At 43.3% G+C, this 14,498-nt stretch overlaps 1 protein-coding gene across 1 annotated transcript in view; it reads right to left on the bottom strand.

Annotated features, from left to right (window-relative positions):
* cngb1a (cyclic nucleotide gated channel subunit beta 1a) overlaps positions 1-14,498 on the bottom strand; it is a 45,135-nt gene that overhangs the window by 15,111 nt on the left and 15,526 nt on the right. The window contains 13 exon segments of the mRNA XM_050054486.1: positions 845-1,072; positions 1,607-1,755; positions 1,842-1,931; positions 2,857-2,970; positions 3,135-3,270; positions 3,866-4,060; positions 4,664-4,691; positions 6,663-6,831; positions 8,997-9,095; positions 10,286-10,327; positions 10,609-10,746; positions 10,991-11,088; positions 13,036-13,127. Of these exon segments, the coding sequence (XP_049910443.1) occupies positions 845-1,072; positions 1,607-1,755; positions 1,842-1,931; positions 2,857-2,970; positions 3,135-3,270; positions 3,866-4,060; positions 4,664-4,691; positions 6,663-6,831; positions 8,997-9,095; positions 10,286-10,327; positions 10,609-10,746; positions 10,991-11,088; positions 13,036-13,127 (1,578 nt within the window).

Here is a 14,498-nt window from a genome sequence, read left to right as displayed (position 1 = left end):
GTAACGTTGACAGGAAGTGACCGCCGTGAGACGGCGCATCACCTCTGGTCGACAACTCTCTGTGCTTCTGATCTGTAACGTTGACAGGAAGCGACCGCCATGAGACGGCGCATCACCTCTAGTCAACAACTCTCTGTGCTTCTGATCTGTAACGTTGACAGGAAGCGACCGCCATGAGACGGCGTATCATCTCTAGTCAACAACTCTCTGTTTCATCTCATCGTGAATCTTTGGTCTGAACTGGGCTTAAAATATTTGTGCGAAGTTTTGTCATAATTAGTGTATGAATTCTTCAGTTATGGCCAAAAACATGTTTTGTGAGGTCACACTGACCTTTGACCTTCGACCACAAAATTCTAATCAGTTTATTCTTCAGTCTGAGTGGACGTTCGTGCCAAATTTAAAGAAATTACAGATATCATGTTCACAAAAATGACTTGGTCGCAAGGTCACAGTGACCTTGACCTGGGCCTCACCAAAATCTAATCAGTTCTTTGTTGGGTCCAAGTGATCGTTTGTGCCAAATTCCCTTGAGGTGTTCATGAGATATTGCATTCACTAGCATGGGACTGACAAATGGACACCTGAAAACATGATGCCTCCGCCCGCGTCTATTGCCGGCATGGAGGCATAAAAATTCTACCTCCCAAGTCTGAAACATTTTTAAGACTTTTGAATGATTGATTTGAGACATTTTAAATAATTAAGGAATTCACCGCCTTTTAAGACTTTTTGAGATGATTCTGTCTCTGCTGATGTTTCCCTCTGAACCCTCCTCACTGGATGTTTAAATGAAGCTGTCAGAGTAGATATTAAAGTCCTGTGGGGAGAAATAAAGGCTCACCACCAAACGGGTCGATGCTGGAGGGGAAGCGGTACTCAAGGATGACTCGGAGCCAGTCGGGCATTGGGGGAAGTTTGGGCAGTTTGGGAATTTTGACTGGACGTCCCAGAAGTTCAAAAGGGAGCACATACTCCTTCTCCTCTTTTTCTTCTTCTGCTGCTGCAGGAGCGTCGTCCTTCTTCTCCTCTGGTGGAGGAGGAGGAGGAGGAGGTGGAGCTTTGCTCGGGGCTGCAGAGATCATAAAGAATCTAGATGATGATGTGTTTATAATTTAGATGATTCATACAGATATTAACGAACAACATGATCAGAGTTTGACTTTAACATTCACTCACTCATTGTTGGAAACAGCAGTTGATAAATACTCTCAAGTCCACTTTCCTGCTCAGTTTGAACCTTTTGACCATTTAACATGGTCCTCATCAGTTTGCTCAGTTGCCATAGAGATCTGAGTCTGAGCCAACATGGACGGATCTGTTAGTCTGACCTAACATGGACGGATCTGTTAGTCTGACCTAACATGTACGGATCTGTTAGTCTGAGCCAACACGGACGGATCTGTTAGTCTGAGCCAACACGGACGGATCTGTTAGTCTGACCTAACATGGACGGATCTGTTAGTTTGAACCAACGTGAATGGATCTGTTAGTCTGAGCTAATTTAATTTGCTTCGTAAATCATTAAACAAAGACAGAAACATGAAGAAGATAAAAACGTGGTGCAGACTAATGTCTGAGACAAAGTGTGAAGACAAGTTCTTACAGGCTGAAGGACTCTCCTCCTCAGACTCGTCCGGGTCCACCAGCCGCTCTTTCTGACGCTCCGTTCGACCTCTAAACATCCTGACAAGGTCGCTGAGACGGTCCTGGATCACAACGCTGCCGACGCTGGCTGCTGACAGAGGGCGGATCCTGCAGGACAGACAGACAGGACGGTGAACGTGGAGGACGGAGGTGACTGGGATGGAGGACAGAGTGTGTGTCTGTGTGTGTCTCACTCATTGTCTGCAGTCAGCAGGTCTCCCTGACTGGACCAGGTCTTCAGGCCGAGGTCATTGTCCTCGTCTGCAGACAGGTCACCTGAGGGACTGAGGGGACACGGCAGGAGGACATGAGGACATCAACATGGACACACAATGATCACGACAACAAGGAAACAAAGTAGAAGTATAATTCCCTCACAGACTTAGCTTTGTGATGTACTGACTGTGAAATGTTTTTTTTGATTTGTTGAAACTGTTCAGTGTCGTGATCACAGCTGATCTTTCTTTCTGTCACCTGACTTGTGTGTTAGAGCATGACACATATCGTTTCCCTGTAACTGCAGGTTGTAACATGTTATTAAAACCCTTATAATGACAATTGTATTTTATCGAGGTTTACTTTCTATTGCTGCTCTGCATGTCTGAATGTGATGCTAATCTGTGCGTTGCTACTTCATGTTGCTCGCTCTGCTGTTGCTTGTTGGTTTTTGTGGCTTCTGTTCTGTCTTTATGTCTTTATTCTGTCTTTGTCCTGTGAATTTTATCCTTTTATTGGTTTCAAAACATCTTGCCAAAGGACTGCAGTTGAAAATTAGCCAGCTAGCTAACACTGGCACATTTACAGAAATGTTGATTAATTTGCATTGTCCTTATAAATAAAATAAATGAATAAATAAATAAACCAAATGTCAGGTTTGATGGTGGCAGAGTGTCCGAGGGCTTTGTGTGTATATAGAGTTGCATATCGTCAGCATAGTAGTGGACAATGAGACCATGTCGATGTATAATATGTCCAAGAGAGAGAATATAAATGATAAACAATAAAGGTTCAAGAACTGAGCCCTGAGGAACACCACAGGACAGGGGGGATGAGGGAGATCTAAAGCCGCTAATGGAGACAAACTGTTGTCTGGATGTGAGGTTGGATCTGAACCAGGATAAAGGAGTACCAGTAACACTGAGTAGAGTTTCTAACTGGTTAAACAAAAGATTATGACAGACTGCATCAGAAGCAGCAGTGAGCTCTGACAGTATGTTTAGGTGACTGGGGTCAGCAGCGACAAGCAGGTCGTTGATGACCTTGGTAAGGACAGTCTGGGTACTGTGTTTAGCTCTGAACCCAGACTGAAACTCTTCCCATAAACTGTTATTGGACATAAACATATAAAAGTGATAATAATTAAACACAACAACATAAAGACAAATACATAAACATGACGAAACAGATAGAAACACAGAACATGAACTTATAATAAAAAGACATGACATGAACATGTGTGTTTAGCACGGTGAAGACGTGTCTGTTACCTGAGCTTTGACAGCAGGACGTTGGGGACACTCAGAGATCTAAACTCTGGTTCTGAGGTGGTGATAATTTTGGGGATGTTCAGGCCTTTTTCCTGCTGCACATCCTGATCCACGTCCTCCACCCTCAGCACCGGAGCTTCACCCAAACAGAGAGCAGACAATCTGTTGGACTGGTTCATGTCTCTGATAAACTAAGTTAAACGTCAGGTTTAACTTCCAAACAAGTTTATCAGACACTGTTTAATATACATCTTCTGTGTAAATGAATCACTGAATTATCAGTTTAGTTTGCTGCACCGGACTGTAGAGCTGTTTGTAGTCATGTCTCTGTCTCTGTGTCTCTTTGTGTCTCTGTGTCACTGTCACTGAACCAAATGTCCCTTTGTGGTTAAATGCTTCTATTTAAGAAAAGGAAACAGTCAAAAGCAGCAGAGGAGTCGAGCGTAGCACAGCACAGACATCACCTCCTGTGAGATCACCTGCAGGATGGCGAGCTGGCAGCTGATGGTGAAGCAGTGTGGAGCTGTGGATCATGATGGGAGTGATGATGGGGAGGGTGAAGGCCGTTATCAAGGTCCGTTAGGCACTTTGAAGGTTTACGTCTACACAACAGGGGTGTAGGTGTCTATGAGGTCTTTCTAAAGGGTCTGCTGGAGGAGGGTGGGGTTAAGGCTGCTGAGGATGCTGGGAGGTGGAGGTAAGGTGTGTGAAGCGGCTGGCGATGCTCATGCAGCACTGGCGCGCCTGCTTGGGGAACTGCGACAGCTCCTGGGTCAGCTGGGCGAGCTCCGGCGGTGGAGTTGGCATGGACAGTTTGGACGGGGTGAGGTCATGCTCATGCATCAACCTCCTGCAGCTCTGCAGACACTCGGCAACGCGTGGGAAGCAAAGCAGAAAGCTCGTAATCGAAGAACAAATGTCGGGAACTAGACAGAGAAACAGTCAGAGCAGAGGAGAAGTGTGACATCCTGAGGGGACGATTTTGTACACAAACACTGGACTGAACTGGACTTTAGCCTAAATTTTTCAGGTTTATATAATCCACCATGAATCTTCACTAAAAGTATTCACTTTAAATAAATATTTAGTGTCGGGGCATCGGTAGCTTAGTGGTAGAGCAGGCGCCCCATGTACAAGGCTGTTGCTGCAGCGGCCCGGGTTCGACTCCAGCCAGTGGCCCTCTGCTGCATGTCTCTCTCTCTCTCCCCCATCATACTTGTCTGTCCTATCATATAAAGGCTAAAAATGCCCCCCAAAAATATCTAAATATTTTAAATAAAAATAACAAATAAAATAAATAAATAAATAAATATTTAGTGTTTACATTGTCCTGTTTTGTGTCTGAAAAAGAAAAACATGTAAAACATGAATATTTGAAGCCACTAGGAGACTTTGAGAGGGGGATAAATGTATGTAGGAAAAAAAACGCAGGGCCTGGGACTGAAAGGGTTAATTGTGATTTTAAATGAGTGTGACATGTATTTCTGTTGCTCCTTCAGGTGCTACTGAAATCAAGTTTCTGCTCTCACCTCTACATTCACCCTCTGCTGCAGCGGCCTGAGAGAAGAAGAGGAAAGAGAAACATCTTATAAACACTCTGTACACCGTCTTATCATAAAGAATAAAATAATTCACACTGTAGACATTTACCTTTGTCAGAATTTAAATGTAAACTGTGATTATAGCATCACCCTTCATTCTTTTGGCCTGAACACATGCCAGGCTTTTTGTATCCTCAGATCTGTTTTCTTAATGTAGATGCGTAGAAAGCATGTTCAAAAGCAAGAGCACGTTGTCGTAGTGTTTCCAGGAGCCTGTTTTTTCAGAACAGATGTTTCTGCAGACCAGAGACTGTAAGGTGGCGTGGCAACTGGCAAACATTTTTTAATCTGGCCAATTAGTTTGTAGTTTGTAAGTGTTTGCAATTGCCTGCTTAAAGTGTAAGTAGACAACTTTTCCACTAGCTAGCACACTAGCGCACTAGCTACGCTATGCTAGCAACCTACAGTGGTCCCTCTAAAATAAACCTTGTCAAGGTTTAATGTCCGGAGAGACAAGTTCAGCCACCTGGAGGGTAGGGGCACTAAATCACTAGGGAAAAAATATGACAAAGTCCATGGCTCCACATCCAGGTGTGTGTGGAGCAGATCACAGCCTGGGGCAGCAGGGTCTGATGGAGGCTGTTTAGGAGCTCAGAGCCAGGACGTGTGTCATATTTTCAAGATTCAAGATTCAAGATAGCCTTTATTGTCATTGTACAGACACCTATACAACGAAATTGGGAGTGCCACAACTGAAGGTGCATTAGGAATAAATATAAGAGCAAAAATAAAACAAGTGGAGACAACCCAAGACAAACAAGACGAACGAGACAAGAGCATACAGGTCATGTCATAATAAAAACAATAAGTACAAAAAATTGTATTGCACTTAATAAAAGAAGATATTGCACTTAAGTCTGTAAGAGTCTGTAAAAGGAAGCATTAGTGACTCGTGAGCATTGAGTGTCCTGACAGCCCACGGAAAGAAGCTGTTTTTCAGTCTGTTTGTTCTGCTCTTTATGCTCCTGTACCTCTTTCCAGAGGGCAGCAAGCTGAGCAGGTGGTGTCCTGGATGGAGGTGGTCGCGAATGATCTTCCTTGTTCGCATGAGGCATCAGGAGCTAGCGATGTCATCCAGGGAGGGCAAGGGACAGCCAATTGTCTTTTCAGCTGACCTTATCACCCTCTGCAGCCTTTTCCTGTCAGCCGCTGTGCAGCCAGCACAGACAGGGGTGGCTGCACAGGGGGTTTCCTGTCCCTGTCCTCTGGATGGACAGACTTGTTCCTCCGAACTATTTTAGCACTAATCAAGTCAAAGTATTGACAGACGGCAACATTTTCAATCAACATTTTAATGTGGAAATAGACAACTCATCAGCTAACCAACGCTGGGTTTAATGACTGAAAGAGGAAATTTTAAGTCTGTTATTTTTGTGTCATCTGATGACTTTCTGCTGACTGATCCACTTTCAACCAAATCTATAGTGGTTTTTCATATTTTGGGTAAGTGTGATTCTCTAAAGTTAAAGAGCACTTCTTTTATTTTTGTAGTTTTGTCCATCACTTCTAACAGTAACACTATATTCACCGAGTTAATATCTTGGAGCTCAGAGCACAGAGAAAAAGAGAAAAGTAAACCAACAGTTTATCTAAACACCTTCGCCTGGAGGTTAAACCTCTGAACATGAATGTCTATAAAATTCACTCCTTACTAACAGAAATGATCAAAATGAGACTCAAGTTGTAATAAACTGAAATTATCATCAAGCTGCCGATGAGGTGTCAGTGTCTTCTTTAAAGTGACTTCACTACACCAACCAGTAAGAGGAGTTTTAACTTTAAGCCCTGACGATCAGATATATTAATAATAAGGATGATACGTCAGAAAATAAAGAACACCCTGCAGCTGATCAGAGCATGGCTCTGTCTGCGGCCATACAAACGTTACATATCTGCTGGACATAAAGAGTCTCATAACCTGCTTCACCTGATCCGTGGTGGTAGTGGAGGTTGGTGGTGCCTCAGCTTGTGACTCTGGTTGCTGGGTGATGGTTTGGGAGACCGGACTCTCCAGGTCTCTCCTCTCGGATGCTGGTTCCACATCTGTTGATGAAGGAGAGGCCTCGTCTTCAATCGGACAGACGTCCATCATGGTTCTAACGGACGACAGAAGAGCAGAATAAAACCTCCTGAGGATCCCCAACTGGTGTCCTCTGTGTTGTTGTAACAGGTGAGGGTGGAGAAGTAACATGATTGGTCAATGATTTGTTCATAAATTATTCCCCCTGCTTAAAAATAACGCTAAGAGACCAGCTATTGGCTGTTGAATCACACTGTGCCCATCACATACAGATATTACAGGAACAACTACCTGAAAAAATGTTTTCAATAAAGGTTCAAAATGACCCAAAGACACAGATCCAGCATTCGGTCCGTGAGCTGTTTAGCTGACGGTAAAATTCACACCTACCTTTTGAGTTCTGCCCTGAGTCATGGAGGAAAAGTTAGAAAAAAACAACACAGAATAAGTTAAACCACGAGGAGACGCTGTGGAACGACGCAAAGCTTTTGCAGAACAGACCTGCAGCAAACTGTGTGAGCATAAAGACACTATTCAGAGTCAAAGTCCCATCCTGTTCCAAACTAACACCAAGCTAAGAAAGCTAAGAAACGTGAATAACTAGACTGGACGCAAATGTGCTTTTCCTAGGACAGCGAAGGCGTGACCCGCTCTACTCTCCTTCTGATTGGCTGGTACTTGTTGTCTTCAATGGTTGGATTGATTCTGGTTAGAGTAAGAATGTCACACACATAGATCAACAGGTAAGTTAAGATCTTAAACCTCAAGTCCAGCTCCATCTACTCACATTGTGGTAGGATGAAGCATAGTAAAGAGACCTGGTGGAAACCTTGCACCTCTATGGCAGGCGTCACTGATACCCCTTTTTCACCTCATTAGATCTGGTTCTTGAACCGGACCCGTTCAGGATACTTTTAACCTTGGCGATATCTAGGAGCCACCCACGTTTCCAACAGTTTGTCATGTCATCAACAGAGGGCGCCACACAATGCACAACAGACATAAACAGTAGTAACAAGATGGTGGATCGCATTGATTACCTGCATTCTTTTGTTCTGTTTTACAGTTAAAAAAAAAACATTGGCCGACTGTTACTGAGACCACTGCACAATCTTTTTCCCTGACGACTTCTCCCTTGACTTCTCCAGTCTGAAGAATATGACACGCCCACTGATGTTGTTACGGTTCAAACTTCAGGTTAAGAAAAATGTCCTGTTTTATGGTTCCAGCTGAGAACCAACTTTTCAGGTTCTGAAGCAAACATGTTGGTCACAATTCGGTGAACGGGTGACACGGTGGTGCAGTGGTTAGCACTCTTGCCTCACAGCGAGATGGTTCTGGATTCGAATATCCCGGCCAGCCAGTGCCCTTATGTGTGGAGAACAGAAGAACAGAGCCTTTTCCATGTCAGTGGAAAAGAGGTATGAGGTAGCCAAAAAAGATCAGCAGTGGCAAAGTGCCCGGGGAAGATGAGATACTAAAGGCTCTACCAACTGTTTGTCCGCCTTGGTTGGCATACCTGTTTAATATGACATGGAGGTCAGGGACAGCGCTGTGGACTCCTACACCACACCAACCAAATGGGTGGTGGTTCCCATTTCTTAAAGAGGATCTGAAGGTCTATACTGACGCTGTCAAGAAAGCTTATTCTGAGGAGCTAGAAAGGATCTTCGGCCAATTCCATACTGGTTTTGGAACAATGGACGAGAGGAAGACACTAGGTGAGTCATGAATGTTTACCCATCCGGTCTACATGTGTTTTGTGTAAATGGAGAAGGCCTGTGAACCCAGGATGTCTCCCTGGGGATGTTCGGGTTTGGGGTTAGCACTTTGCCAAGGTTGTAAATCATCTCAACTCTCTTTGTCTGAGCTGCACCCAGAAATTCTGTCTGGGTGCAGCCAAGGAATCAAGAACGTCCACATTTTACAGGCGTCCTGCATTAAGAGCAGATATTAACCTGGAACAGGGCAGGACTTCGGCTCTCTCTAAAGAGCCACAAGAAGTAAAAAGCTCAGTAGATCTGATGGTACCAAAGTACAAGCACTCAGTGTGAGCTAATGCACAGGGAAAGTGCAACCTATATAAAAATATAATCAAACATTTCTCACAAAACTCCACAGTGAGATGATGTAAATAATTATATCAAAGACACTCATTAGTGATGGTCTACAGATAAATCAGATCTAAATCAGAAGTATGGGAGCAGGGGAGAGCCTTTATCTAAATGTAGCTGAGCTTACTTATCAGGTTTATTCTCTTCCTCCATAGCTGTTTTCTTAATTTCTTCAGGACACTTATTGTCTGTGCTGTCGTCACTGTCCTCCTGCAGGTTCTGCAACCTGAACGGTGTGCAGCAAGGGACAAACAAGACAGAGATCCCCTGTCAGCGACTCAAAGCAAAAATATACATACATATATATATATATATATATATATATGTATATATATATATATATGTAGCATTGTACGTTTCTGCAAACTATGGGGAGGAAACATTTGTATGTTATTATGAAGAGGATACATACTTTGATTAGATTTGATTTGATTTTGATTAACATGGTTCGGTCAAGGTACGAAAACCACTCAGTTACAGTTTGAAAAGGATCATGTTTTGGCTTAAAATACCCAGTTGTATGGGCACAATCCCACCTTGAAAACCAGTGATGTCTCAGTAAAAAACAATTGCCTTTTGTGCTATGATCCCTGCTGGTGCCTAAAAATGCACTGGAAACCCAGTAATGACTGTTTGCTGGTGTTGAACAGTGGTCTGTAGGTTGCCAGGTGTCACACCATCCACCATCCCCTCCACCTCCTGATGACAAAGTCAGCTCAGATACGTCATTTCAGAAATGTTGATATGATACATATGAAATGTGCAAATGTAATGTATCTGTGGACTGAAGAAACGTACAATGCCAACATCACCTCCTGGTGACTGGGCTGCTGTCAGACAGTTCAACTCATTGCTTCAGAAAGCAATTAGTTGCTAAAGGGAGCAGCATCTAAGTCAAGCAAAGAGCAGTAGAGCTCGAGGTGAGAGCTTTTTTAAAACAAAAGAGGTTATGGAGGTTGAAAATTGCAGCAGAGAGTGCTCAAAGAAAGTGCATAACAAAGTACAGCCAAACGCTGTACTACACCCATGTTGACAATTGGCATGGAGTCAATAAGGAGCCCCTTGGATGATTCCACATAGGGCCCATTTTCAGCCCATTTATTACCCACAGGGCCCCAGATGCAGATGTTGGCAGGGAAGTAATAATCCAACCAACCCTCTGAGTGTTGAACACCTCAGAGTCAAACCGGAGGATAAATATCAGTTTCTTCCCTTTTTGATTCAGTACAGAGACCACATGAAAATAAACCCAACATAAAGTGTGTCAGTATGATGTTGTTCCTCCACAAGACTAAGCAATCAGCAGTGAGCTAGCATCTGACCTGCACGTCATTTTCAGTCGACACAGAAGCTGCAACTATGAGCAGTTAACTCAATATAGCAGCAGGTGACGGGGTATGTTTCAAGAGGACTTACTCTGGGTCATCTTCGTTTTCCTCCTCCAGGATGTTGGGCAGTCTGTTGAGGACAAACAGGAGGACAGTGTCTCAGGTCAGGCTGGTCAGTGTCTTGGATGTGTTTGTCTCTGTGTGTACTTGTAGCATCTAATGTAAACGCACTGCCAGTTTAATTTGTCTTAAAATTTAAATTCATCTCAGATTCAGCTTTTCTTCAATCTGGAAAGAATTCAGCCAGAGTCGTGAGCTTCTTGTTCACAGAGCAGTTAGGAAATACAAGGTTTTGACTGGACAGTTAGTGCATAAATGTGTCCTTATGCTGAGTGTGTTAATGTGACTTACTGCTCGTTGGACTCTGGCAGCGTTTCTATGACTATCTTAGCCGAATGCTCCACCTCCAGCTGTCGGACCGCCTCCTCTGCTGCCTTCCTGGCCATCTCCTCTGCAATTCGGGCAGCCTCCAGACGACCCTGCTGCAGTCTGTCCAACAAGGAACAAGCTCAGTTACTCACCAACATTCAAGGAAATTACAGTCTAAAATACAGCGCCTGAACAAAAGACAGACAAAAACCAGCCTGTGCGTCCTGATACAGTCCCATAAGGGCTGCAAATTTATTACATCTTACAAATCAAAGGCCATCAACCAGCAGATGTTTTCATTCTTAGTGAAGAAACAGAAAGAGGTAGAAAAGGAATATAAAGTGAAATAGGTAGACATCACTACCTTTCCTCCATTTGAGCCAGAAGAGCCTCTCCAGCCTCCTCCTTGATGCTGACCATCAGTGGAGCACTCTGATCCATCTGGGTCTCTGCATCTCCTTTCTGCAACCAACCAAAAATTTCCTCACATGAAAAATCTCTGTCAAATACAATTTGAGTGCCTCTTCAAATATTATAGTAAGAATGCCATCATCACCACGGTACCTTCTATGTCATGGTATCTATCATGGAACTTATCCCCTTACCCTCTAAAGTACCATGGTGCCTACTCTGGTGCAACTCTGCTACCCTTTGAAGTATGATGGTAGCTATGATGGGACTTGGTACTCTCAAAGAAGCACAGTAGGTTTGATAGCGCTTCAAGGGGTACTGCAGTATCAGCCTATCCCCTTGTACCCGAAATGCTACTGTACCTACTCTGATACTACTATATTACCCTTTGAAGTGCTATGGTACCTACTAAAGAACTACCGTAGTACAGTAGTACCCTTCCCCATGGTACCTACCATGAGACTGTTCTTGTATACTTTAAAGAACCACAGTAGATACCAAAGCATTTCAAGGGGTACTACAATCATAGTACCCTTGTAACCGATATGCGATGCTACGTATTCTTGAACTGCTGTAATACCCTTCCCTAAAGTACTTACAACGGAACTGTTGTTGGAGCTCTCTAAAGGACCATAGTAGAACCCATAGTACATGCCAAAGTACAATCATGGAAGCCTTGAAGCCAATATGCAATGGTACCTATTCTGGAACTACCGTAGTACCCTTCTCCATGGTACCTACTATGATACAATCATAGTACCCTTGTAGCCAAAGTGCTTTGGTACCTACGCATTTACTACCATGGTACCCTTCAAAGTGTCATGTTGCCAAGTGCTCCAATAAATAAGTAGCAGTTCAGGTTTAAGTGTACCGCAGTGGCAGGGTACCATGGTACACTGTAACTTTCTACTGCTACTTTACTACTATGGCACCTTTCAAAGTCCAACAGTTGGTATTTTCGGACCAAACAGTTCTGGGGACTGTCTGAGAGTAACTGCCTACTGGGAAGCTCCCCCTGAGAACTACTGAACCTTCAAGGGCTTTTTTTCTCTGTTTGCATTTGCACTCCCAATGGGAACGTTGAAATGAGGTACGCTGGCTAAGATTCTTGTATTTTGCCTAGACGAGTCACAACTGTGTGGTACTTTCCCCGTTGCATACATGCTAAGTAAAACCTGGACTTGACTGTTGGTCCATTTATGTTTTTTTCCATTTTGTTTGTATTAGCTGTTGTTTGTGTTTTGTGTTGTCAGTTTTTTCCACGGTGAATGGGTTTTTAAAAATGGCGTTTGCCATAGCTGCATTGGCTCGTGTGTTCGACCAATCACTTTACACTTACATACTGTTCCTCTTGTGTTAGGAGAGTACCTACTCTAAAGTAGAAGTGCAATGGCCCTCTAACTACGATTGTTCCTAGTTCTTGCAAACATAATAAAAAAGGGGGTTCTAAGAATGATGAAAAAGTTCCTCCAGTCCAAAAATGGTCAGTCAGGAAACAGTCGTAATCTTCCCTGAGGTACCTACCAAAGGACTTATCTGGTAGTCTCCGAAGTACAGCAGTACTTAAGCCTGTACTACCATGGTACCTTCAAAGTGTGACGAAACCCTAATACTGCTGTGGTACCATTCTCAGTGTCATAGTACCACCTCTGAAAATATCATGGTACATTTTGAAGTACTCTGGTTAGCAATATAACATGCATGCTACTAACTATTGGATTTAAACATGCTACCATTAGCATGTTAGCATGCTATGTCTTGTGCTCAAAGTAAAAGAGGTTGACGGAAAAGTAATTTGTAAGAAAGGCTTCCTGTCATGAACTGAAGTGTTGGACAGTTGGTAGGATTCATCCTCTGGGAAGCATGAATGTCTGAATCAAATTTCACATTTCTGTGAGAGGCTGGTCACTGTCTTAATAAATGTTTCCTCAGAGTTCAGACAGAACAGGGACGAGTCCGGCCCACCAGACTCTCTTTATTCTGCGAGTCCTGTCTTACCTCCTTCTCCTTCTCCTTCTGCTTGACCTCCTTGACCTCTTCCTGTCCGATGTCCTCCAGCACCAGGTCTGTTTTCTTCTGTACAATGCTGACTGAACGACACATGGCAGGAAGAGCAGGGTCGAGGATTAACTGCGTGTCTTGTTAACATATCAACCACAGGAAATTAATTAAATTCATGTCACAGAGAATTCTTCTGGTTATCATCTATTTTCTGGAGTGTTTCTACTGGCAGAGCTCACATATCTTTGTATCAACGAATTTATCAGTTAATCAGTTTTGAATCTTAAAATCAAAAATGACACAAGAGTTAGCTAACGTAGTTTTGGCCTCACATCTGCTGCTCGGAGACAATCTGCTCAGGAGGAACGTGGACAGCAGCTCCACAGATGGACCTTCAGTCAGCGGCTCTAATTCAGTCAGCACAAACTTCAACGCTAAGTGAAGGTTCGTCTCCAGGCAGCCGCTGCTAAATGTAACTTAAACACAGCATGTGTGGACTCTGTTGGGTGCCGGTCATTTGTTGATGTTAGCAGATTCCATGTCTTAGCTAACGTTAGCAACTGCTGTTGGGGAAAGTTTGCCCAGAAGGCTTTTTGCCAGAGGGGATGTCTTGGTTAAGATTCATCACATTCTTTGGATTTTCCCTGAAAATTTGTCCTTAACATGGAACTCTGTCCAGAGGCCGTCACAGGCAACGGAGGACGTCAGGGAAAGTCTCTGTTTTTAAGTTCCGTTACAAACTGTTGGAAAAATGATGTAGAAAGTTACATACAGAACCTTTAATAACTGTTTGATAGACCCATTGATTGATTGATTGATTCCCTTTCCCAACATGTTCAGGTTTACCAACCAACACAACAAAAACACTCAACAAAGTTCTTTTATTTTCCAATTCATGTCTTTATTTTCATGAACATACAGCAACATGCCTTAGTGAGCTGTGACGTCTGTTCTTAGTTAGCTGCCTTCATCAGCAAAAGCCTTTAGATAACACAACAGATATCCTGAGCTGTCAGCGGTCCAGATCTCAGAACTGTAACTAATATATTATGCAAGTTTCCACTGAGTAGCACAGACAGCAGAATAATCCCTGTTAAAAGGTGAACTCCAGTATTTCTAGTAAACCTGGAGCGTTTTTCCATGTTTGGTTTTCTCTTGTTCAGGTGACTAATGGGAACAAAAGTTTTGGAATTGGACAAGTGTTGAGAGAGAACGCTGCAGTATTGAAACAGGCTGTAATGTAACACTGTCCGTGTCCGTCCACTAACAGTGTTTGTTTTTGTCACTGACAGGCTCAGATTGTTATTCTAAGTGTCTGACAGCATTATGAAAGGATCCCTACAGAGACAGAGCTTTGTGTTAAAGAGTCAGATCCTTTTTGTTTAACCAGAAACAGTCCTGAAATCACCGTCACCAAACCCACCAGACTCCATTTAAATAAACAGTCATGTTAGTGTGTA

This window comes from Epinephelus moara, chromosome 1, assembly GCF_006386435.1.
Source record: "Epinephelus moara isolate mb chromosome 1, YSFRI_EMoa_1.0, whole genome shotgun sequence".
Lineage (NCBI taxonomy): Eukaryota > Metazoa > Chordata > Actinopteri > Perciformes > Serranidae > Epinephelus > Epinephelus moara.
This window is presented reverse-complemented; position numbering and strand designations above follow the sequence as displayed.